The sequence below is a fragment of the Myotis daubentonii genome, chromosome 19 (genome assembly GCF_963259705.1).
Source record: "Myotis daubentonii chromosome 19, mMyoDau2.1, whole genome shotgun sequence".
Classification (NCBI taxonomy): domain Eukaryota; kingdom Metazoa; phylum Chordata; class Mammalia; order Chiroptera; family Vespertilionidae; genus Myotis; species Myotis daubentonii.
In genome coordinates, this window is record NC_081858.1 from 22575553 (window position 1) to 22599104 (window position 23552).

A 23552-nucleotide genomic window follows, 5' to 3' on the forward strand; every position below is an offset into this window, starting at 1 on the left:
ACCCATGAAGCAGTCCCTCCCCACCCCCCTCTCCCTGCAGCCCCTGGCAACCACCACACTGCGTTCTGTCTCTGTGGACTTATCTATTCTGGGTATTTCATGCACCCGGAATTCCAACACGGGCTTGAGCCAAGCAGTTCGGTTCTGCGCTGCTGTGTTTGGCCATTGTATGTCGCTGCTAACTAATACTGGTTGAGAGCCTGCCATGCGCCTGCCCGGTGCCAAGTGCTGCTACGGTATCTTCTCATTAGGAGGCGGACACTGCCCTTGTGCCCATTTGCCAAATGGAGGAAATGAGGTGCAGCTCTGCTGTGATTTTCCCGGTGCCATTGAGCTAGGGAGTCAGCAGAGGTGCTGCTGCAGGAGAGAGGGTTCATAGAAGGAATACAGATGCTTGGGCCTGCTGGGGTCTGGGTTCAAATCCCAAGCCCATCCTTCGTATCTCTATGAACCTGGGTATGATACTTAACCCTCTCTGAGCCTCAGTTTTTCCATCTGTAAAATGGGGACAAGGAACCTTACCTCATGGAGCTGTTGTGAGGATTAAATGGGCCAATGAACACAGTGCTTACAAGAGGGCCTGGCATTATCAGTATCGTCTGAATGGTTGGTGGTCATTCAGAAAGGATGCTCTCACGGACACACATCTTCCCCCCTTCCCCCCCAGGTGATGTTGGAATCCTCCGTGTACCTGTCTCTGGCGGTTTACAGTGGCTGCTGCCTCCTGGCTGCACTGGCCTCCTGCTTTTTGCCCATCGAGACCAAGGGCCGCGGGCTGCAGGAATCCAGCCACCGGGAGTGGGGCCAGGAGATGGTGGGCCGAGGGACGCACGGCACAGGCGTCACCAGGTCGAACTCGGGCTCTCAGGAGTAGTGACCTCTGGGGGGCTGAGCTGGTCTTTGAGGCCGTGGAGCGCGGGGAGCTGGTGGAGCCCGTCTGGGGCGCCGACCGTCACTGCCGACACCAAGAACTCACCCAAGAGCACAACCTGGACCCCGGTGGCTCCTGTTCGCTGAGACCCACCCTCAGATGGGGAGGCATTCGCTCCGGGGGGAGGTTCTGGATGTGTGGGGGGAGGCTTGTTAATCACCTGTGGATCTGCATGGGAAAACTGCCACACCGGTGACCCTGGTAGCCAGCCAGACACCATCCAGAGTTAGCCGGCCACACCCGTGGTGAGCAACAACCCAAAGGTCTCCATAGACACAGTCCAGGCCCCGGCCCCGGGAGCCCTGCCGCCCACCAACCAGACCTGGTCAGTAGGTTTCTCCTACACCCCAGGCCCCCGGCTTTCTTCTTTGAAATCGCAGGTGACTCGGGTGTGGCCTGCGCAGCTTTTTCTTGGGTTGGAGAAACGCTCCCTCCGAAAGGGGCCTCTCGGTTTGCCTCCCCAGGCAGGGCCTGACCCGTGGAGTCTCTGGCAGACAGACGTGCATTTGACCTTGAGCCACGTGCCCCCCCTGGCCCCCTCGGGAGTTGCTGTCCCTGGTTCCAGGGGATCCCAGTGTGTCCATGGGGACAGCTGGGCTTGCAGCAGACGACAACCCCAGAAAGCTGTTACCCCAGACACTGGGGGCTGGGCCCACAGGGAGGCGAGAACCGAGCCCAAAGCCAAACAGGGCCCTCCCGTTCGGAAGCAGCAGAGGCCCCGTCGGCGCTTCTTTTCTGGCCCCTTCCTCGGTCAGGCGGATTGGGGACTCTCGGGGGAAGAGGACAGTTCACTCAGGTCTCAGCGCTTTGGACTTGGAGCTTGGGTGGACGGAGAAAAACAGATGATGCTACACCAACCGCCCCCTCCCCTTGGGGCCCAGGGCCAGGAGTCCTTCCCCCTGGTTTCTCTGCCGCCCTTGCTCTCAAGGGTTGGCTTGGTCTCTACACAGAGGTAGCTCTTGGGGTTCCAGCAATGGACCCACGGCAGGGGTGCCATGAGCTGGGGAGGACCCGGGGGGACCCGGATGTGTGAAACGTGTACATTTTCAAAGGAAGAGGAGGAAGGTCGTTTGGGTTCGGGGTTGGCCTTGGAAGGGAGGACTGACACCCACCTCCTGGATTTGGGTTACAGGAGCCTCCTGCCCACCAGGAAGGCAGGGAACCTAGGAAAGGAGGGAGGAAGCTGCTGGGTCCCAACAAAGGCCAGAGAAGCTTGACCCTCTGCTTGGAGATATCTGCTCGAAGTCAACCTTGCGAGGAAGCCAAATGTGAACGTTCATCTCTTATTAAAACACGTTGGCCCTGGCCGGTTTGGCTCAGTGGATAGAGTGTCAGCCTGTGGACTGAAGGGTCCTGGGTTCGATTCCGGTCAAGGACACGTACCTCGGTTGCAGGCTTGATCCCCGGCCCTTGGTTGGGGGGCGCATGCAGGAGGCAACCAGTCGATGTCTCTCTCTCTCTCTCTCTCTCTCTCTCTCTCTCTCTCTGTCTCTCCCCCTCCCTTCCCCCGCTCTCTCTGTAGATCAATGGAAAAATATCCTCGGCTGAGGATTAAAAACAAAACAAAAACACGCTGGTGATGGACATCGCAAGGGACGAAGTTTGTCTGTTTGTCATAATGTCCTAGTGACCGTTCACCCTAATGGCCTGGCCCACTCTGTCCAGCCAGGGTCATCTCAACGTTTCCCTATGCTCTGATAGGATTGTCTTTCCCATAAGGGGGAAACGTCGTACAGTTGGCTGCCAACATCGTGACTTTGGGCCTGTGGGAGGCAACACTTCCTCCGAACGGTGTGGAGGCCACAGTGGGCATCTTCTTCGGGCTCACGTCCTAGGTCGACTACAAACAATCCAGTGTCCCTGGAATAGGGGCCCAGGCAATCCATCGGGGAGGAGGCAACTTGGCAGATCTTCTGCTCCCTGGCACAGGGGGGGTGGGGTGTGTGTGTGTGCCCTTGAACCCCGAGTGGCTATAGCTCTAATTACTTCTGGTCTGCTGAGCTCTCCTGGGTAACGCAGAACCTTCACTTGTCCTTTTTGCCTTCCAGCTGGCCAGACACTGCCGGATGAGCATGTCCACTCCCTGTACCCTCACATAACCCGGAGGGGTGGGGGACTGGGGGCAGGGGGGAGTACTTGGTGGGCAGAAACGTTCTCCAGGGGCTGGAGTAGAGAGGCCTGCGATTGAGAGCTTTCTCTTCTCGAGAAAATGCAAGTGAAAAAATTCTTTGCCTTCTAGATCGCTTGCCCTTTCCAAAAAATAAAAAATAAAAATCAATATTACTGAAGGACACACGAGCTGCCACAAAAGTTGCCCACGCCTCTCGCTGAGGACGTTTGCATCTAATTTTGAACTATCCGAAAGCTCCTGTTTCCGTGAATGGAAATGTCATCCATTCGTCTGCGTTAGGAAAGATTTCAGAAAATGGCAAAGGACGTTCAGTGTAGCTGGGGTTGCGTAATTTCTTCCCCTTCCTTCAAATATTCTCGAAACACATCAACACCCCTGGCGGTGTTGGCAACGGCATGGAAGACTCTCGTAGGGATGGACTTTGACGTGAATACGGCCGGTCTTTATTTTTAAGTAAATATGAAGCACCAGAGAGCTTTGAAGGATGAGATGAAGAGTCTCCCTCAGTTACTACTAACAGGCATCAAAGGACTGGCGACCTTGAGCTGCAAGCAGCAGTTAAACCAGTCAGTGGTAGCTTCAACCATTGAAATAGTCATTGCTCATTCAACAGCAAGCCCAGAGTCAGGCAGTTCTAGGAAAGGCCCAGCAGCTCAACCGTGTTATCAAAGACCCAACTCCTTTTTGCCGTTCTTCCCTGCTCTCGTCTGCATGTTGGCCGTCGGAAACCTCATGGTCACAGGGGGACTCCCACAGGGCCGGGCATCGTATTTATTAGCATTTTTACAGGAGGAGTAGAACGGGGAAGGAGCAGTCACTGAAGGTTTTCCTTCAAATGGGTCTGTTCCTTTATCAGACCTTCAGTAGGTTTACCGTTGCTTTGCATTGATCAGACCTGGGCCCATGCCCATTCCAGCATGAATTCTTCCCTAGGGCTGGGGGGGCGGGGGGGGGGGGCGGGGGCGGGGGGGGGAGATCTACTTCCCACAGGAGCCTTTTGAAACAGAATTGGGATTCTGTTAGCATGGAAGAAGGAAGATGGAGCGGGGGGATTGGGGTTGGAGGAGTTCCCATCAGGCTGTTTTAATGGCAAGGACTGGCGATTGGACTCAGGTGAATTCATATGAAGAAGTACAGGAAGAGAGAAGGACTGCACAGCGCAAGGAGACAGGCCCCCAGAAAAGGGGCGGCCACTACTCAGTTGTAGCTGATTTTTTTTTTTTTTTTTTTTTTTTTGCATGATGGGATCTCCCAATTTTCAAGACAGGAATCTGGATTTTTATGTCAAATCTCCAAATTTTAGTAGGTCGGGTCAAACATTTTTCAATGATGTGTGGGCCCGATGAAATTCACTGCAGGCCAGGTTTGGTGAAGGGGCCGCCGTTTGCAGCCTCTGGTAGTGAGTGCTTCCTTGTGGCTGCTGCCTGTGCCGACCCTGCATATGGCTTCCACTCACCGCGGCTCGGCTCTGCAAACATACCGGACTCGGCTGTTCAGTGTCCCACTTCCAAATCCTCAGGGGAGGAAGCCGATTGGTCCGGTTTAGTGTTTGCTATAGTCCTGGCCCAATTAAGATGGGTTGGGAAGACTGGGTCAAGAGGTGGCTCAAACATGGTGGCTTTGGCCTGCTCTGTCCGCACGCTGGCACAATGACCGGTATTTCTGGGACCCAGGCAGACACATATGTAACCTCTCCAGTCTGTTCATGGTCACTGCTGTGGATCGTGTGATGGCATGTGGTCGGCATGCATGGCGTCTCCACCATGCATCAAGCATGATGTTCAACACTGAGAAGGCAAAGAAAGAATAAGACCTGGTCCTTACCTTCAAGCATTCAGGGTGCAGTGGGCGGGGGGGGCGGGTACAGGCCTAACAGGTCACTGTGATGCAGTGTGATATGGGCGCGAATGGAGGGATGCGGGGTGTTGTGGGAGGAACACAAGATGCCAATCATGAAACTCTAGAAGATTCCGAGGCCCCTTCTGCCAGGTGTGAGCCGCGGGTGGCGCTTTCCTGTATTCTGATTCTTTGACATTTGAACATACCTCACCTAGAATCCTTCCCGGTTAGTCAAGAATATTTGCTGAGGAACTACTTCAAATGCCCCAACTCCCACCATGCCAGAGAACAAAGCGCTTTCTAGAGTCATCAGTAAGAGAACAATTCCGCTCACAATAGCATCAAAAAGAACAAAACTCTTGGGAATACACTTAACAAAAGGAGTGCAAGATTTTTACAAAGTACCAAGCATCGCTGGAAGAAGTGGCAGGTCTAAATAAATGGAGAGGCATGCCAGACTCATGGCTCAGCAGACTTAAAATTGTTAAGATGTCAATCAATACTCCCCCAAATTGATCTATAAGTTCAACACAATCCCTATCAAAATCCCAGCTGGCGTTCCCTGCAGAAATTGGCATGTTGGTTGTAAAATTTATATGGAAACGCAAAAGACCCAGAAATGCAAAAAAAAACCCAAAAACCATCTGGTGAAACAATTCAGGAAGAAACAGTAATGGCATGGACATAGCATGGTGTGGGCCAGTCGAGACCTCTTCTCAGCACACAGGGTGCCACTGGTCCCAGATGCATGAAGACTTCTAGGCTCCAGTCTTTTTAAAAAAAACAAACAACAAAACCAGACAGATGAAAATTCAACTCAAGAGACTGAGGCAGATGATTAGGGATGAAGATGCTAAGGTGGCTTCTCGGCTCATGTAAGGCTTTCAGAAACATCTGGAAGCCTGTTTGCCATCTCAGGGGATACCAGCCAGAAGGTAGAGAGGTGCTGAGCAAACAAGGAGTGAGCTTGGTGAGTTCATTCTCTGTGAAGGGGTTCCGTGGGGGATGATCCTTCCCGTGGCCCCTTCTCCAGGATTCCATGGTGTCCCTGGGGCCACTCGGTGGGCCGCTGATGCCATTTGGGATCCTGGATGTGAAACAGGCATCATATGTTGGTAATTTCATGCCTCATCTCTTCTGCCTCCTCTGTATTCCAGTTCGACATATAACTTCCTGTGAAATCTGTGACAGCACGCCCTCCGGTTCATTCTGTGGCATTAGGGCTGGGCAAAAGGTTTCCGTAGCCAGGCTAGGTTTAGGAAGACAACATCAGGTAGGTGTCTTCGCTGCAGGACTTTTCAGAACCTTTAATATGTTCATGCAACTTGTCCTCGAGTTACTTAACCTCAACTACCTCATTTCCTTGCTTGCCTCTTTGATTTTCTGAGATTTCCTTCCTTCTGAGGACTCGTGGAGTAAGCTTTAGTAATGCCAGGCCCAGAGAGAGAGGTCAAAGCGTGCCCAGATGGGGCTGGACTCACCTCCAGGAATTGACCTTATGATTCCCTCTCACCTCACGCTTCTTGTCCACAGGAGCCAGGGGTGGGGGGCGGGGGTAAGTGATGACTTACGCAGCGGTTCTCAACCTTCTGGCCCTTTAAATACAGTTCCTCATGTTGTGACCCAACCATAAAATTATTTTCGTTGCTACTTCATCACTGTCATGTTGCTACTGTGATGAATCGTCATATAAATATATGGTATGCAGGATGGTCTTAGGCGACCCCTGTGAAAGGGTCGTTCGACCGCCAAAGGGGTCACGACCCACAGGTTGAGAACCGCTGACTTAGAGAGAAGCACATTGATTAGTTAGTTGGCCGAGGAAAGCGGGAAGTCCTGGGGGGGGGGGGGGGGACGGTGGTCATTGGCATCTTCAGAGGTGAGATGGTGGCATCCTGAGCAACTTCCTTTCTTCCAAGACCTCGCCGAAGAGCTTGGCCGCCTCCAGGGCACAGCCCCAGTGGATGGTGAGCCCGTAGCCTCCATGGCCATAGTTGTGGATGACCTGGGAGAGGAAGAGAGGAGGTGGCCTGGTCTGCCCTGAGAGATTCAGGAACTTTCTGAAGAGTCCTGGACAAAGCCAGAGGACACAGAAACTCTTCTCAGCACCCTGGCGGGAGGGTGGGGTCTCTGGGAGCAGCAGTAAGGGGATTGTTTGGGGAACTGGAGGTTGACACCCTAGACTCCTCTTCTACTTAGGAGATGAACCTGCTTTATACACTCAGCACAGGAAATGCAGAATCATCTAAAACTTGAAGTCAGAGGTTTTCACACACACACACACACACACACACACACACACACACACACACACACACACACAATGGTTTGATGTTCTCTAAATCACCTTCCTCGTTCCCACCCTGCTCCGGATTGCTGAACCTCCTGTGTGAATAGACGACTCTTCTACCCACATCGGGAGGAAAGAAAACCAGGGGCCCCCTAAGAGTGGGGTCTGGGTAACGTGCTTATTCATCCTGGAGACAGAGGCATGACCTTGGGGCCCTTTTCAAAGCTAAAACCGTTAGCTGGGAATTAAAAGCTCCATGCGTGACTCTCCCGATTGTACACACATTCCCAGGATAAGAAATGACGGTGACCTCGATGGGAAGATTGCTTTCCTGATGGGAACCCAACCCCCACCCACTCAGGCCAGGGCCTTCAGCCCAGGACAGCACCTCCCGTCATTTCAATAAGCCCAGTTCCTACCCTAGGAGAGAGGACATGGGAGGGGACCCCAGAGAGACAATGGAGCAGCCACAAATGGACACGTGGGAAATGGGGCTGGAGTCACATTCAGATCACATCCCAAGCCTGTCCCTCACCAGTGGTCTGATGTAGGGAGCGACTCCACCTCTTGGAGCCCCTGTTTGCTCATCTGAAGCTCAGGGAGGACAGTGCCCACCCCAAAAGAGCTGGAGGGGAGATTCCCTAAGGTCGTTCGTGTCATGGGCACAAAGCAGATGTTCACTAAGGTGCCCATTTCCTTCTGCTTGACCACAGGTCCCAGCAAACCAAGGCACTGCCCTCTATGTAACCTTGAGTGGGCCCTTCACCATCATGGAGCCTCATTTGTAGAGGAGGGGACATGAGCCAGCCCTGCCAAGGGCCCTCTTAGGAGTGAGGAGGGCATTGTTTTCCATGCCAGGAAAGTGTACCTCTGTGTTTGAAGACCCGAAGCAAAGCTGTTCTCTTTCTAGCCGAATCTGGGGGCGTACTGGCCGGAAGCCAGTCAGTTCAGCAACAATTTTGGCATCCTGGAAAGAAAAGTGTTAGTAATTCATCTCCGGGTTATTTTTTTCCTGCTGCCGTTTTTAGGGGATAGAGAGTTCACTTTTGGAACCTCGGTATCATTACCACCACCTTGAACACCATCACTGTCTGTTTTATTCATCCCCACTGCCATCATCACCACCTTTGTCAGCCACCAACATCATTACTATCACTCATTGCCACCACTTCTATCAGCCTCTCCATCTTTATCAACCACCAGTCACCACCATGATATTGTCAACAGTCACCACCTCATCACCATCCTTATTACCATCCTCGGCATTTTCATCACCATCGATACCAGCCACTACCTCCACCTGCTCGTCACACCCTCATCACCATCAGTGTTGTCATTGCCACTAACAGGCACATGAGAAAACTGAAATTTCTGCAACAAATATGTTTTGAAGGTGTCACCTGAACAGAGAGTGAGTCTCAGTCATGGTCATATATGTTTCATCAGCCCATAGCAGGACGTCCCTGGGCATTATCAAATTCGGGTGTATTCCACAGGCCCGTGCCGGAATTAATTCGCCCCATTATCCCGTGGTGGAATCTTCCCCTTCCACATGTCCTCACGATCAAGCTGCCCGGAGCCTGGTCTAGGGACCGGATACCTCTCCCCCTTACCTTCAGTGTGGGCTCCAGTCTGCAGCAGCCTTCCCAGATGGTGTTGTGGTCTTCACTATTGTTCACCTCGCTCCAGTTCCCCAGCTGGAAGATGCCTCCAAGAGTCACTGCCTGGATCCTACATAAAAGTAAGGAGGGTCAAGGATGAAGGGAAACGAAGCCTTTGAGATGAGTGGGGGTCATCACCATGCTAACCCTTACCACCATTTCTACCTAACTCACTGCTACCATCAACATCTCTGCTCCCAATACCACCAACACCACGGCCATTGCCATTGTCATCACCATGCTAACCCTTACCACCATCTCTACCTAACTCACTGCTACCTTCAACATCCCTGCTCCCAATACCACTAACACCACGGCCATTGCCATTGTCATCACCATGCTAACCCTTACCACCATTTCTACCTAACTCACTGCTACCTTCAACATCCCTGCTCCCAATACCACCAACACCACGGCCATTGCCATTGTCATCACCATGCTAACCCTTACCACCATCTCTACCTAACTCACTGCTACCTTCAACATCCCTGCTCCCAATACCACCAACACCACGGCCATTGCCATTGTCATATCCATCAACAACACCATCTGCACTACTTTCTTCCTTGTTACCATTGAGATGTCATCACCACCATCCCCAGTCACCATTTCCACCACCATCATTAGCCATGGATACTGTCATTTCCTGCTCACCATCGACATCGCCATTGAGACAGTCAGCACAGCCACAGAGCTAACATGGCCTCTGAGACTGTCATCTCTGCCACTCTGTTACCATTATCATTGCTACTGACATCTCCATGAGCACTGTCTACCTCCCCCCCTCCCAGGCACCACCAGCATTGACACTGATCTCCTCATCAATGGCAATACTACCTTTACTGCCACTATTTCACTATCAACATGGTGGTCATCGCATCAAGACCACCACCATATTCATTAACACCATCACCTCTGTCATTAATATCACCATCAGCTCCAATCACCACTCCCACCACCCTTCCTGCTGTTCCCATTCACACCACGTCTAGTGTCACTGCCATCACGTCTTTGTCTCCAGCATCACCTTTGTCTCTAGCATCACTCTCATTCGAAAGCATGTTCAAGCCTGGCCGGCAGGGCATGGCTCAGTGTTGGTGGAAAACCACTGTTGGTATTTCTATCTCTGTTGGCCTCTCCCAAGCATTTAATGACTCAACCACACTTAAAAAAAAAAACATTTGAAGAAAAAAGCTGAAGGACTAAGCAAGGGGCCTGAGGCAGGCAGAAGGAGTTTGAGGGCATAAAGATGGCCCCTTGCTGCCTACGATGCCAGCTTTTTACCCTGGGATGATGTACGGGGACTTGTAGATGCCTCTGTCTAGGTCATGGGTGATGATGAAGTGCTTCATCCAAGGGGCATCCACCTGTTGATAGAGGACGGAGAAGTCTCCTCAGGGGAGATGGATCAGCGGGCCCCCTGCCCTGCTCCCCTCCAAGACCACATGCTCTGATAAGAGTGGACAATTCCCAGGAGCCCCTGCCGCCGTCTGCACCTGGCTGCCTGCACTTGCAGGAAGAGCACCCTGACTGAGAGCCAACCTGCCCCCTGAAGCATCGCATGTTTTCACCCATGTACCCACAGAAAAGCCCAGCACGTGTGTGCAAACACACACACATGCATACACACGCCATTCCTACACACCTACGAATGCACACGTGTACGTTCACAAACAGGCACGCCTCACGCACATGTACACGTACACAGTGAGAGGTGGTGTGGACTGATGCTTATACCCAGGCTCTTACTCCAGGCTGCCTGGGTTCTAATCCCAGTCCCACCGCTTACTACTGCGTGAACTTGTGCATGTTCCTTAATTCCTCTGCCTCGGTTTCCCCATCCGTGAGACGGCGATGGTGATATGATAGACCCATCTCAAAGGGTTGTGGTGAGTATTCAGCGATGGACACAACGAAGTCCTCTTTTTGTTATAATGATAGGCATGCTCGCACACATATGCAGCTCCCATATATACACAAGCATATACTAGAATATAGACACGCGTGCTGTGCTATTAAGAAGAACATTTGGGAGGGTCGTGTTGCGTTGGTCTCTCTTGCTTCTTCGACAGGCAATTCCTCTGGCAGATGTCCCTGACCCATCCTCTGTCCTTGGAGATGAAATCAGCAGGCAGCTACCATCTTCCTAGCAACAAAAGCCGGAGGTCTCATCGCTCACCTCCACACTCACCTTAATGATCTGCCCCCGGCCTGGCTGCAGCAGCGGGTCCGGCTGCAGCGCCCCGGCCCACACGCCGGTGCAGTTGATAATCACATCGGCGCCTCCTCTTGCCACCTGGCAGCAACCAACAGGGCAGGTAGGGTGGAAGGGGGTAAGGATCCTGGTACTCCTGCCCCCTCTCCTACCCTCCTTTCACCGTAAAGCTCTCAGCTCCCTGTGGCACAACAGGGCAGAGACTCAAGGGAGGAATTCCTGGGCCTGCCCCTAATGTCTGCTCTGCCCTTGACCTGCCGTGTGGCCTCAGAAATGTCCCGTCACCTCCTCTAGGCTCAGCTGCCTTAGCAATAACATGGGGCTGGTAATGCACATTCGCAAGCCACTGTGAGGATCCAGTGTGGCTCTGGGTGTAAACGTGCTTAGAAAGGAGTACCATGGAAAAGGGGGGACCTTTCTGGAACCTTCCAGAAGTCAGAAAGCAAGCGGAGCTGGTTCTCTTCCTCTTTCTGACTCCCTTTCCTTTCGTTCTCTTGCCTTCTCCTCTGCCGAGACACCTGCAGAAGGCACGTTGGCACCCCTAGTGCTGGGCATGGGTGGGATACTCGGTAGGTCCAGGATGTAGCCTGATAGGCACCCAGACTCCCAGCCCCGCCCCCGTGAGGCCCCTCAGAGGTCAGTCCTGGGGCATACACATCGCAGGGCACTGTTACTGTTCATGAGCTAGCGTTTGCTACACTGGACTGTCATCTCTTTGGGAATGAGGGCTGCGTCTGAGTCAGCTGTATTTCCCAAGGGCCCGTCAAGGCTGGGCGCAGAGCGATGCTTCCTATAGAATGCTAGTAGCTGCGGGGACTGAGCGTCTTCCATGAGCCAAGCACTACCCTAGCTGCCGGGACTGAGTGGAGTCCTAGAACAAAGCTCCTGGGCAAGGCCAGCGCCTGACGGTAGCTGCTCCTGTCATGATGACTGGTGGTGGTGTCACTCCGGCGGTGAGTCAGCTGGGGCCCGTGACTTTGCAGAAGCATCAACCCAGAGGTCGGTAGGAGGCAATCCAAGTGTCTGGAACTTGGGGGTGGGGAGCAGCTGATACTGGGCTTTCATATAGATCAGCCCTTCATGGCCGCCATGGTGCCCCTGTCCCTTCACTTCTGCCACCAATATCAAGGCAAAATGCCCGAGTCCTTCTGGGATTGACAGACGTTTGGAGTCTGGGATGGGCCTCAAAGGGATCCTGGAAGACTGAGGAGGGGGCCCTCAACTCAGCAACAGGAAGCAATCGTCCTCCCCCCCTCCTCTCTCCCACGCCCAGCCCCTGCCAGCCCTGCAGCTCACCTCCTCGAAAGACTCCACCTTCTGCTGGAAGAACCTCACTCCCCGCTCGGTTAACCTGGGATGATCAGACACATGGAAAAGCTCATTACTCAACCCTCTCCCCTACCTATCCACAAGGACAGCATGGGGACACGTCCCAAAGACCCTCCATCCCATGGGGTGCTCCTGGAGCAAACGGCTGTACAGCCAAACCGGTTTATGAGCACCTTGGTGCCCCAGGGGGCCATGAGATGTCCCTTGGGAAACCTGAGACGGTCCAAGCTCCTCATCGGGCAGATGGAGATGGGAGAAGGGCCTTGCTGAAGGTCATACTGTGAGTCAGTGACGGGGCTGGGGCTCACGCTAAATGCAGGGGGGAGGGGGGACAGGGTTGGACCAATGCCACCCCTTTGTCAGAAGCAGAGCATGAGGAGGGAGGGGGGCTAGGGACACTCACCCCTCCCTCTAAGTGTCCCAGCTGAAAAATATTGTCACTATTAGAAATATAGTAGAAACATCAAAAGAACAAAAAACAACAACAAAACTATATAAAGGCTGAAGCGTAACCTCAGGACTATTTTATCTACATGGTTTCCTCAAGGTAGAAAAACTTGGAGCATTTGTTCCAGGAAGAGCCTAGACGGGAGTCGTTAAGTGTCCCAAGGTTAGAAGAAATAACCGGGTTTTAGCGCAATAGTTCGTAAACCTGGCTGATCATTAGAATCACCCAGGGGATTTCCTAAAATACAAATTTCTGAGCCCCACCCCAGAGGTTTTAATTCAGTAGATATGAAGCAGGGTCCTGAAAGCTACGTTTTAAAAAACTTCCCAGGTCACTTGATAAAAGCCACCATCTATTCCATATTTTTAAAATTCATAATGAAATAGTAATAGGTGGGAAATATATGGAATCTTTCTTAATGTGAAGGCATGTGACTATAAATACAAATGTATCTCTCAAGCTAATGTTTGCTAATGTAGAACACTTCAAGATTCGTATCAACATCAAGAACAAGACAGGGACATCTACTATCACCTGTATTATTTAACATTGTTCTGGAGGTACTGGCCATAGCAGTTAGACAAGAAAAAAGAAAAAAAGATGAGGTATAAAAATAAAAGGCAACGCATGTTTTGTAGATGATGTAAATAGACCTGGAAAACTTAAGAGAATCCATTTAAAGCTACTACACAAATGTTATGGATTTTAGTAAGGTTGATAATAGGCATCCCATGTAAAGAGTTGCCCACGTGGTTCTGTTGCACAGCCAGACAGAACCACTGCACAGTGGTTAACTCAAACCACATCTAAAGGTTAACGTTTGGGGTTGGTCGATACAAAGATGAATACCATGAACAACCATCTACTACAACCCTGGTCCCTGGAAGTGCTTTCCTGAAGCTAAAGTTGAACATCTCACCTTTCAGTCAGCCACTGCAGATACCTCCTCCCCTCCAGAGTCAGGCTTGTGTTGAACCAGCCATAGCTAGAGTCACAGCAGGCAAAGGTGGGAACAAAGGTTCAGAATCAGAAGGCTATCCAGTGGAGATGGGAGCAGTGTTGGGTGGTTGTATTTTTTTGGAGGGGTGGTGGAGGGAGGTGGTGGTGGTGTGGGCCCAAGGCTCGAGACAGGACCACTGTTGGGAGGAGTTCAAGTGGAAGTGGTTTATAGCTCAATGCAAGGAAATTTGTTCTGTCAGACAAAGCCATCCCTGACTTGGGGATGTGCAAGTGGAGACTGGATGTGCATTTGGAGAGGGGATTCAAGCATTGGGTGGGTGAGGAGAGGACCGGAAAGACACTGGGCTGTAGGGAAAAGAACAGAGGAGTTTGGTGTCACACAGACTGGATTGGAATCCCATTTTGGTCACTTGGCTGTGTGACCTTCGGAAGTCACCTAGCCTCTTTAAAGGGGTACGGAACTTCTGGCCTTGAGATCTGTGGTTCCATAACCCCCACTTCCTTAGCCCAAGGCCCAGTTTGGGTGGGTTTCTTCTCTGAAGGAGCTGAACAGAGCACCAGGAGACCAAGGTAGGAGGGGCTCTAGGCGTAGGATGGGACAGAACTTTGGTGACTCCGTCTTCTGCTGCCTTCTGGACGGGTCTGTCTGAATTGTCGGGCCTCATTCCCTTTGCCCATGACAGTAACCTTACCTGTAATCGGGGAACATGTCCAGCTCCCTGGGTGTCAGCTTCCGAAATCCCAGAACTATGTCCTTCCAGGAAGGGTCCTGCAGAAGAAGGAGAGGAGGTGACACAGGGATGGGTGCAAGTCAAGAGTAACTATAACAAAAATTTTTATATAATGTTCATTGTGTGTAAGGCTCTGTTCCAAGCATTTTACTTATACCACTCCATTTAATCTTCCCAACAACCCATTGAGGTAGATCCTATTACTATCCCCATTTAATAGATGGGCCCATTGAGGCTTAGAGAGTTTAAGTGACTTGTCTAAGATCACACAATTAATAAATGGTGGAGCTGGGATCTGAACCCACACAGTTTGTCTTCAGAGTCCAAATTCTTAACCATTATGCTATACTAAGGGTAAGAGTAAGACTTGGGGTGAGTGATAGGGTAAGGGTTGGGAATATGGGAGACAAAAGGGGAGGCAGTGAAAGTCCCCAAAGAGTGAGAGTGGGGTCAGACAACATAAATGGAAATTTCAGTCTCACTCCTGAACACCTTGGATTCTCTGAGACTCAGTTTTCTGGTCTGTATCATGGAGTTAATAGTCACTCTCGGTCCCATGGAAGGTAATGGATAACGTGGCTAATGCTCTTAGCACAGGGTTAAATGTTGACTAAACCTTGGCTTGGGGTTGTGGGCACCCAGCCGAATCACCCTCTCCAAGCAACCTGAGAACATCCCCCATGTGGTCACAGACTGTCTGGGTTCAAATCCCAGCTCTGCCACTTTAAAACTTTGTGAGCTCAAGTAAGGTACGCCATTTCATCTGCAAAAGGAAGATAATAATAACACTCAATTATTGTGAGAGCGAATTGAGTCACTATTTGTAAAGTAGTTAGGACAGGGCCTGGCACACAGTAGGGGCTTTAGAAGTGTGCACCATGATGAGTGTCTTAGTCCATCTTGATGAAAAGCCCGGGGACCACCTGCAGGGTCACAGGACGTATTTTGGCCTCAGCACCAAGTGCCCCCCACTACAGAACGTGACTCTGGTCTGTGATCAAGGCTCTGCCCCACAGTCAAGGGCTCCTCACTCACCGGAACAGCTTCATGGAAGAGGTTGTAGCCCGAGATCGGGGCCAGGCCCATGTTTGCAGCATTGGGGGAATGGATGTGGCTCAGGAGGTAGTCGAAGGTCTGCCGGTTCCAGTGCCTGGAAGGGTCCACCAGAGTCTCATCACGTCATGCCCTGAGCTAGATAAGACCGCTCTGAGGGTCAGCTTGCCCAGGGCTGTGGTCAGGCTGGTGGGGAGGTGTCCAAATCCAGAAATCCATCATGGTACACTCCTGCAGCCCCCCACGTGCCTAGGGGTCTCCCTCTTCCCCAAGCTTTCCAATATGTCCCCATCAATAGAAAAGAGAAGAGGGAAATAGAGCATGCTCCCTCACAACCATTTGGAACCTACCTCCAACTTAGGATCACGTAGTTGCCAAGTTTAAATGAAGGCTGTGACCTGCTCCGGAGACTGTGAGCCACACGGTTCAAGCTCTCTCTAGGCTCCACCCCACTGTGAACACCAGCTGGCACTCCCAAATGCTTCCTCTTCTCCCTGGGTTCACAGCTCAACTACATTTCCCCGACTCCTTTGCAGCTAGGCGTGACCATGTGACTGCCTTCTAGCCAAAAGACCCCAGAAACTGTGCACACGTAGTCCTCATGCTATGCTCCTTGTGCAGGGTGCTGGCCCATGTGAAGGGCAACGTTGGAAGCCACGGAGGAGAATGACAGAGCCACGAGCTGGAAAGGAGCCCGATCCCTGAGCTGTCACCCACTGATCAGGAACATTGGTTTGGAATTTGTGGGGAGAATAAAACGTCTGTTTGAGCTGATATTCATCTGAGGCTTCCTTTGTGGAATCAGCTGGGGGTTTCAAAACTAACATCATGACCTTTGCAACTTCTTCGCTAAACTTGAGCATTGATCGACTCACTTAGAGGTATTCCTGATTTGCTGACTCATCTGGCATCGACAGCCTCCTGGTTTAGGGGCGGGATGGAGACAAAGCCTCCATCGGTCTGGCACATGTCCCCTCCATCACTGCCGAGACCAAGTGCAGCGTCTGTCTAGCACCTAGAAGGAGCTTCATGTTTATTATTTTCTTCACATCATGCCAGGCCATAGCCTCCACAATGGTCTTGTCATTGGTGACAGGGACCCTGAGAGGGGGCAGCCCCCTCCAGAGACTCAGCTCCTCTGATCGCCCGGCCACCCTCTGGGACCCTCACTCACGCCTCCTGCTGGTTGCCGGGGTCGGAGAGGTAGGGCTGCCACAGGCCAGCAGCCACGTCGGTGTTGGTGAGCGGGGTGAAGCGGTCTGCGTAGATCTTCAAGTCCAGCGACTGCAGGACCGAGTGGTAGCGCTCGTGGATGCAGAGGGCGGTGGACAGCCCAATGACGCCCGCTCCGATCACCACCACGCGCATTGTGCCAGCCTGCAGGACCATCACCATCACCATCACCATCACCACCATCACCATCACCACTATCACCACCATCACCACCCCCCACTGAAGGCTTAGAGCAGTGGTTCTCAACCTTCTGGCCCTTTACATACAGTTCCTCATGTTGTGACCCAACCATAAAATTATTTTCGTTGCTACGTCATAACTGTAATGTTGCTACTGTGATGAATCGTCATGTAAATATCTGACATGCAGGATGGTCTTAGGCGACCCCTGTGAAAGGGTCGTTCGACCGCCAAAGGGGTCGCGACCCACAGGCTGAGAACCGCTGGCTTAGAGAGTGGCGGATACCGCCAGACCCTTTTAACACTCAGTCCTCACCATGACCTTGACAAAGGGAGAAACAGACATGGAGAGGCAAAGCCCAAGGTCACACAGCGGTAAGTGATACCACTTCCCATGGGAAGCCTCCCCGAACGCACTGTATCCATCTGGGAACATTAAAAGGGCCTAACCCCGGTGCGTGTGGCTCAGTGGCTGAGCATCAACCCATGAAACAGGAAGGCAAGATTTGATACCCAGTCTGGGCACATGCCCAGGTTGCGGGCTCAATCCCCAGTGTGGGGCGTGCAGGAGGCAGTTGATCAATGATTTTCATCATTGATGTTTCTATCCGTCTCTCCCTCTCCCTTCCTCTCTCCGAAATCAATAAAAACATATTTAGAAGGGCGTAGGCAGAGTTCCTAGCCAGCTCTAAGCTGGGGAGTCAAATGGTTAGAACTATGGGCTCTGGCTTCAAATCTCAATCTCAGTTCTGCTGCCTACTGGCCATTGGCCTTGGGCAAACCGCAAGACACTTCCCAAGTCTCAATTTCCTCTTCTGGAAAATGGGGAAATAAACTCATGCCTCAGAGAGTCGATGGAAGATTTACCAAGATGGCACATGCAAAACGTTTAACCCAGTGTCTAGTACAAAAGAAGCGACTGACTGACATTCGCGGAGCACCTACTGTGTGCCGGCCTCAGCACTAAACGTTTCCCATGCTTGATTTCATGTAAGACTCCCAATAGTCTTATTAAAGTAGGGACTAGTGATATTGGCTCCACTTTCCACATGAGGAAACTGAGGCCCCGAGAGATTAAAGTCACTTCCCCGAGGTCACAGAGCCAGGAAGGGGTGCTGCTGGGATTTCATTTCAAGTAAACTCACACGCACTTTTTGCACACCTACTGTGTGCCGTGCCGGGCTGGCAGCTAGTGGATGCAGCTGTAAGCAAATCAGCTGCATCAGCTGCAAAGGCTGGCCTCAGAACTCAGGTCCTCCAGCGCACCCCCTCACGGCCGGCCTTGGGGTGCTGGGCTGCCTGGGTCCTCAGAATTTTAGAAGGCCTAGCAGCTTTTGACCTTGAAGCTGGTTGGGCCTGCACAGCAGGGAAATATTCTACTGGCTCCTGCTGAGGCAGAACAAGGGGACGTTTGTGCCCGAAAGGGCCAAATTCAACTTTCCCTCCTCTTTACTCACAACTCTCCTCCCACAGACCTTGGCTCCGCGCCTGTGGCCCTGAACGGCAGGACATTCTCAGTATGGCCTAGTTTTGTAAAGGAGGAAACGGCTCCAGGCCACAAAAACCGTACTCTGTTAGGATTTCAGCAGCCAAGTTGAAGATAAAAAACGCCAAAACAAAAGAATCGCATCGTTGCTCTGGGCGATGCTTCTTCCAGTTGCCAACCTGGGCTTGGTTGGGGGGAGGGGCGGGGGACAGTAGGCAGACCCTCTCAGGCACCCCCAGCCTCCTCCTGCAATTTCCTCATCAATAAAATAGGAGGAACCTGGTCTCATGGGCTTGTCCTAAGGATTAAATGAGCAGCATGGCAACAGTTCCTGGTACAGTGCCTGGCACGAGCAGGCCCTCAATACATGGCAGCCTCCTTCTGTCCCCCAGCACTTTGGAAATGACAAAGGAAAGAACATTGGGTGTGGAGGAGGGGAGAGGAAGAAGGGAGAGTCAGACCTGGCTTCACTTCCGCCTTGCTGTGTGACGTTGGCTAAGTGACTTCCCCTCTCTGGGCCTTCTGACTGTCTTTGCATAACCTCCATAGAGTTGAGCACTTTTGTACATCAACAATAGGAAGGCAGGCATGGAGGGCTTTTCTGTATTGTCCAAATTCCCCACAATGAATCCCTGAGGCGGCACGGCATGGGGAAGCGGCAGTCACAGCCCAGGCCGTGGGTCAGACACACCCAGGTTCACAGCTGGCTCTGGCGCGGACGAACGGTGTGACCCCGGACAAGTCACGTAACCTGACCGAGCGAGGGTGGCCGACCTCCCGAAGTCCCAGGACTGAGGGCGTCCCCAGGACGTGGGGGCCGAGTGCTAACACCAGGAGAGTCCCGTGACAAACCGGGATGCGTGGTTGCTCATCGTAACAGCCTCCGCTTCCTCTTCCATAAACTTTTGAGGGTTCACAAAGCGCCCTGCCGGTTGTCTCCCCACCAGATTATCAGCTCCAGGAGAGCAGGGACTTTCGTCCACTGCTCTGTCCCCATGGCCTCGAAGAGTACCTGGCCCGTAGCAAGGACTCATGAATGAATGAATAGATGAATGAATGGAGTTCTTAGAGGATCAAAAGAGAAAATACAGTGGGGCCTTGACTTACGAGTGTCCCGACTAACGAGTTTTTCGAGATACGAGCCGTCTCTCGGCCGATTTTTTGCTTTGAGTTGCGAGCTAAAATTCGGGTCACGAGCCAGCTTCAGATACCCCACCGCTAGTGGGCGCAGCGAACGTCGCAGTGAACGCCACAACAGCAGCCCAGCATCACGTGTCTCACTCGCTCACTTTTTGATTTGACATGCGAGTAATTTGAGTGACGAGCTCCGTCACGGAACGAATTAAATTCGTAAGTCAAGGCCCCCACTGTATTTGTAAAGCGCTGGGCAGTTCATAAATTAAACCGGTGATTATTGTTGTCCCTGGTTCGCAGCTGAGGCAGCTGAGGCCGGGAGAGAGCAAGGTTATTAGAAGTCACAGCAAGAGTTGGAGGAAGGCGGGGGTTGGGGGGGAGGCGGGGGGGGGAGCCCAGTTCTGCTTTTTCTAGGGCCCAAGTTTTTCTCATTCTCATGTCACCTAGAAAACCAGTGAGTAATTGAGGGGGGAAAGGAGCTGCTTATATAATAGAATTGTGTGAGATGAGAGAAGAGAGTGTCTGAAAACCCTTAAGAGGTTTCTAGGCGGGCGAGTGGGGGGGTGGGGGGGGAAAAAGGCTTCGAACAGAAGCAGAGCAGGCACATGGCACGTCTCGGATAACAAGCAAAGCCTCCGGGTAGGTGTGGTGTCCAGGGGCGGGTGGGGGGAGTCCCAGAGTAACTTCCGGTCCCAGCTGGCCGGATAAAGGGACAAGTCACAGCGCGGGGCTCAGTTTCTGCAGTATGTAAAATTCTAAAGGTGAGCAAGACGTCCTCATGCAGATGGGGAAACTGAGGCTCAAAGAAGAGGAGGGACTCAGCTGAAGTCACACATTTGTGAAAAAAGATTTGTGGGCCTTAGCCAGTGTGACTCGGTCGGAGCGTCATCCCATGTAGGGGTCGCAGGTTTGATTCCCGGTCAGGACACACGCCCAGGTTGAAAGTTCAACCCCCAGTCGGGGCACATAGGACGGGCAACCGATGGATGTTTCTCTCTCACATCGACGTTGCTCTCTCCCTCTCCCGCTCTCAAAAACCAATAAAAACATATGCTAGGGTGAGTATTAAAAAAAAAAAAAGATTTGTAGGGTCTTGAGGTTAAAAAGACCCTGTGAAAGGCGGGATAGGTCACGTCCAGAAAAGAACTACAATGTGGAGAGAAACAGCAATGACAGCCGCTGCTAGTTTTTCAACTCCTAGGATTATGCTGAGAACTTCACATGCACGATCTCCTTTAACCTTCCGCCCACCCTTGGGATGATCATTGTGCCCATTTTTACAGAGGACGCAACTGAGCCTCAGACAGCCCCTGGTAAGAAGCAGGGCCCAGGCCAGCCTGACTCACAAGTGAAAAATCTGAAGGTCAAAGAGGTGAAGAGATACCCCAATGTTTCAAAGTCCTACACTGGGGGGAAAAAAAAACCCACATAAAATATAACAATTACAGGAATGTTCAGTGTGTTGGTGATAGGCACAGAAGAGGGAATAAGTATGTCCTAAATCAATGATCTTAATAAAGTAGGTGAATCAAATTGGACACTGATTACCATAACTTTGTGTGTGTGTATCTAATTATAGTGTCTATTTAAGGATGGAGCAGAAAGGGAACCATTTTGGTCATCTGCCACTTGCCAGACCCATGTAGATGCAGTATAGACATCCTCTCACTTAATCCTCTCACCTGCTCCAGAAGGTTCTACAGAAGTGAAACTGAGGTGCAGGGAGCGAAAGCCACGCTCCCACAGTCACCCAGCCGGTGTGGGCCAGTGTTCAGACCTGCGCTTTCTGCACCGTGCCGCCGGCAGTACATGGACACTGACCCTTTCTGCTTGTCCTGTGTTTCTTTGCTAATCGGCTCCCTTTTCCCTAGAAAGTGGCTGGAGGCAGCTCCTGCCTTGGATGGCCACATGTGCGCAGCCGAGACTAGGAAAGATTGTCCTGAAAAAAATCAGCAAGTCCCGGGGAAGGTATTTGAATGAACACTATTAGCGCCTCCAAGATGCGCCCTGGGGCTCCTTCTGATGATGTTGATGTTTTCAGAGTTTATATTTAAAATGGAACAGATTTTATAAACGCTTGACAGCCAGGCTGCCAGCTCCCCGCCCCCCAAATAATAATGGCCATGTATTGAGGACTTGGTGCGTGGCCAGTTCTATGCTAAGCACCTTACATCAATCACCTGTTTTAACCCTCAAATCAACCCTGTAAGAGGTGAGTTAGGGTCCCATCTTCCAGACGAGGAAACAGAGGCTTAGAAAGGCGAAGGTGCTTACCCGAGGTCCCGGCCGGACTACAAGGCTGTCACCTGCTTCAGACAGTCTGAAGCCTTCTCCGCTGACACCGGGAGAACACGAATTCTACTGCCTCCCCCCCCCCAAAAAAAATAAGAACACCCCACTCACCGGGTGTGCCAAACTTCTGGAGAAAGGAGGCAGCTGCTGTGGGTGCAGGGTCCTGTCTCCTAAGGGGAGGCTCCTGACTCAGGGGTGTCCTGTCCTCAGTCCTCTGCCCGCCAGCCGGGACTGGAGCTCAGGGTCAAAGTCCGGAGTTATAGACAGGGCGCAGCTTGGCGCGGTGCTGCTGGCAGGGGCTGGACCCCCCACCCCCTCCCCTCACTCCCAAGTCCCTGAAAAGCTGCCTGACTTTTCTGGCTGATCCCAAGGCCCTGTGTCCAGGCCTCGGTGGAAGGGAGGGGGCAGGCGGGGGTTCTTGGAGGGCTGATGGGCACAAGCAGGCCTGTCTCCCCGGCCAGCTGGAGGCGGTCCTCTTTCTTCTCTCTTTCTGCTGCCACCCTGGGGGAGGGAGTGCCGTTTCCTGGCCTGCAGGGGGTGGGAGGGGTGGTCATCTTGGCAGCACGGGAAGGGAGGCCAGAGGTACTGGATAGGGCTCCCCGGGCCGGCCGGCCCGCTCAGTGCCATTCTGGGACGCTAGGTGGATGAGGCCAAGAAGAGACCATGAGGATGCGTGGATCTTTGCTCGGTATCCCAGGGACACTAGCAGCAGGGCTCCAGTCCCTCCTCTGCAGGGCTAGGCCTGGAGCGGTGGTTCTTAAAGCCCAAAGGTCATCGGGCACCTCGCTGTATGGATGGGGAGACTGAGGCCCAGAGAGAAGAACCAACCAGCCCTCAGGGAGGCATCGTTTGGGTCCGTTTTGAAGGACCAGCCTCTACGTGGCCCCTACCCTCAGCATCATCAAATAAAAAGGTGAAGGTGAGCATCGGCCCTCGGACTGAAGGGTTCCGGCTGGGATTCCAGTCAAGGGCACACACCCTGGTTGCAGGTTCCCCGGCCCTGGTCGGAAGAGTGTGGGAGGCAACCAATTGATGTGTCTCTCTCACATCCATGTTTCTCTCTCTCTCTTCCTCTCTCTCTCTCTCTCCCCTCCCTTCCACTTTCTCTAAAAATCAATGGAAAAACAAAACAAAACAAAACAAGGCACCCTGGATTTTATCTGGTGACCCCTCACACAGGCCGTCTGTACCCAGCGCTGGAGCACCGGGCCACCACATTAGAGAGCTTAACTGAGCGGGAACAGTGAAGGGTATCAGGGACCACACAGGGACTTCCCACACCGCAGGGCTGGGTGTGGGCTGTGGTTTCAGAGAGTCCTGTGCTGTATGTGAAAAACATATTCGGTACTGTTATTTCATTTTGGAAAATGAGGTGCAGGGACACCCATTGTTTTCATGATACAAAGCACAGAAAGTAAAGTTCCACAGTATATTCTTGGGTATTGGATTAAGACGTCCCCAAGGAGGGGTGTGCAATTTTTAAAATCTTTTATCAGAAGAGGGCATGAGAAAAAAAAGAAAAAAAAAGCAAAAGCTGAGAAACACTGAACGGTTGAATGTGCCCATTTTACAGCTGAGTAAACTGAGGCCCCAAAGAGAGGAAGGGATGTGCCTTAAGTCCCACAGGGTATATGGCTCAC

The 23552-nt window shown here is 52.2% G+C and overlaps 2 protein-coding genes across 3 annotated transcripts in view; one reads left to right on the plus strand and one right to left on the minus strand.

The window, feature by feature from the left end:
* Window positions 1-1770, plus strand: part of SVOP (SV2 related protein) — a 38432-nt gene extending 36662 nt beyond the window's left edge. The window contains exon 16 of the mRNA XM_059676079.1: window positions 668-1770. Within this exon, the coding sequence (XP_059532062.1) occupies window positions 668-874 (207 nt within the window). The 3' untranslated portion in view covers window positions 875-1770. The remainder of the gene's footprint in view (window positions 1-667) is intronic.
* A 3497-nt stretch (window positions 1771-5267) lies between these two features.
* Window positions 5268-22169, minus strand: DAO (D-amino acid oxidase). 2 transcript variants are annotated; one of them, XM_059676006.1, is made up of 11 exons: window positions 22024-22169; window positions 16763-16965; window positions 15571-15685; window positions 14497-14573; window positions 13764-13829; window positions 12364-12418; window positions 11044-11148; window positions 10137-10219; window positions 8805-8922; window positions 8060-8158; window positions 5268-6906 (listed from the first exon to the last, which is right to left on the minus strand). In XM_059676006.1, exons 2-11 carry the CDS (start codon window positions 16954-16956, stop codon window positions 6775-6777), a joined length of 1044 nt encoding a protein of 347 aa, XP_059531989.1. In that variant the 5' UTR covers window positions 16957-16965; window positions 22024-22169; the 3' UTR covers window positions 5268-6774. The 2 variants fall into 2 exon arrangements, with proteins under 2 accessions (XP_059531989.1, XP_059531990.1); XM_059676007.1 differs by lacking the exon at window positions 22024-22169 and adding an exon at window positions 21895-21927.
* Between the last annotated feature and the right edge of the window lie 1383 nt (window positions 22170-23552).

Coding starts and splice junctions, on each gene's coding strand:
- DAO (XM_059676006.1), bottom strand. CDS start 16,956: ATGCGCGTGGTGGTGATCGGAGCGGGCGTCATTGGGCTGTCCACCGCC. Junction 14,574..15,570: donor TCTTCCATGAAGCTGTTCCG/GTGAGTGAGGAG, acceptor CTTCTTCTGCAG/GACCCTTCCTGGAAGGACAT. Junction 8,159..8,804: donor GACTGGAGCCCACACTGAAG/GTAAGGGGGAGA, acceptor TTTTCTTTCCAG/GATGCCAAAATTGTTGCTGA.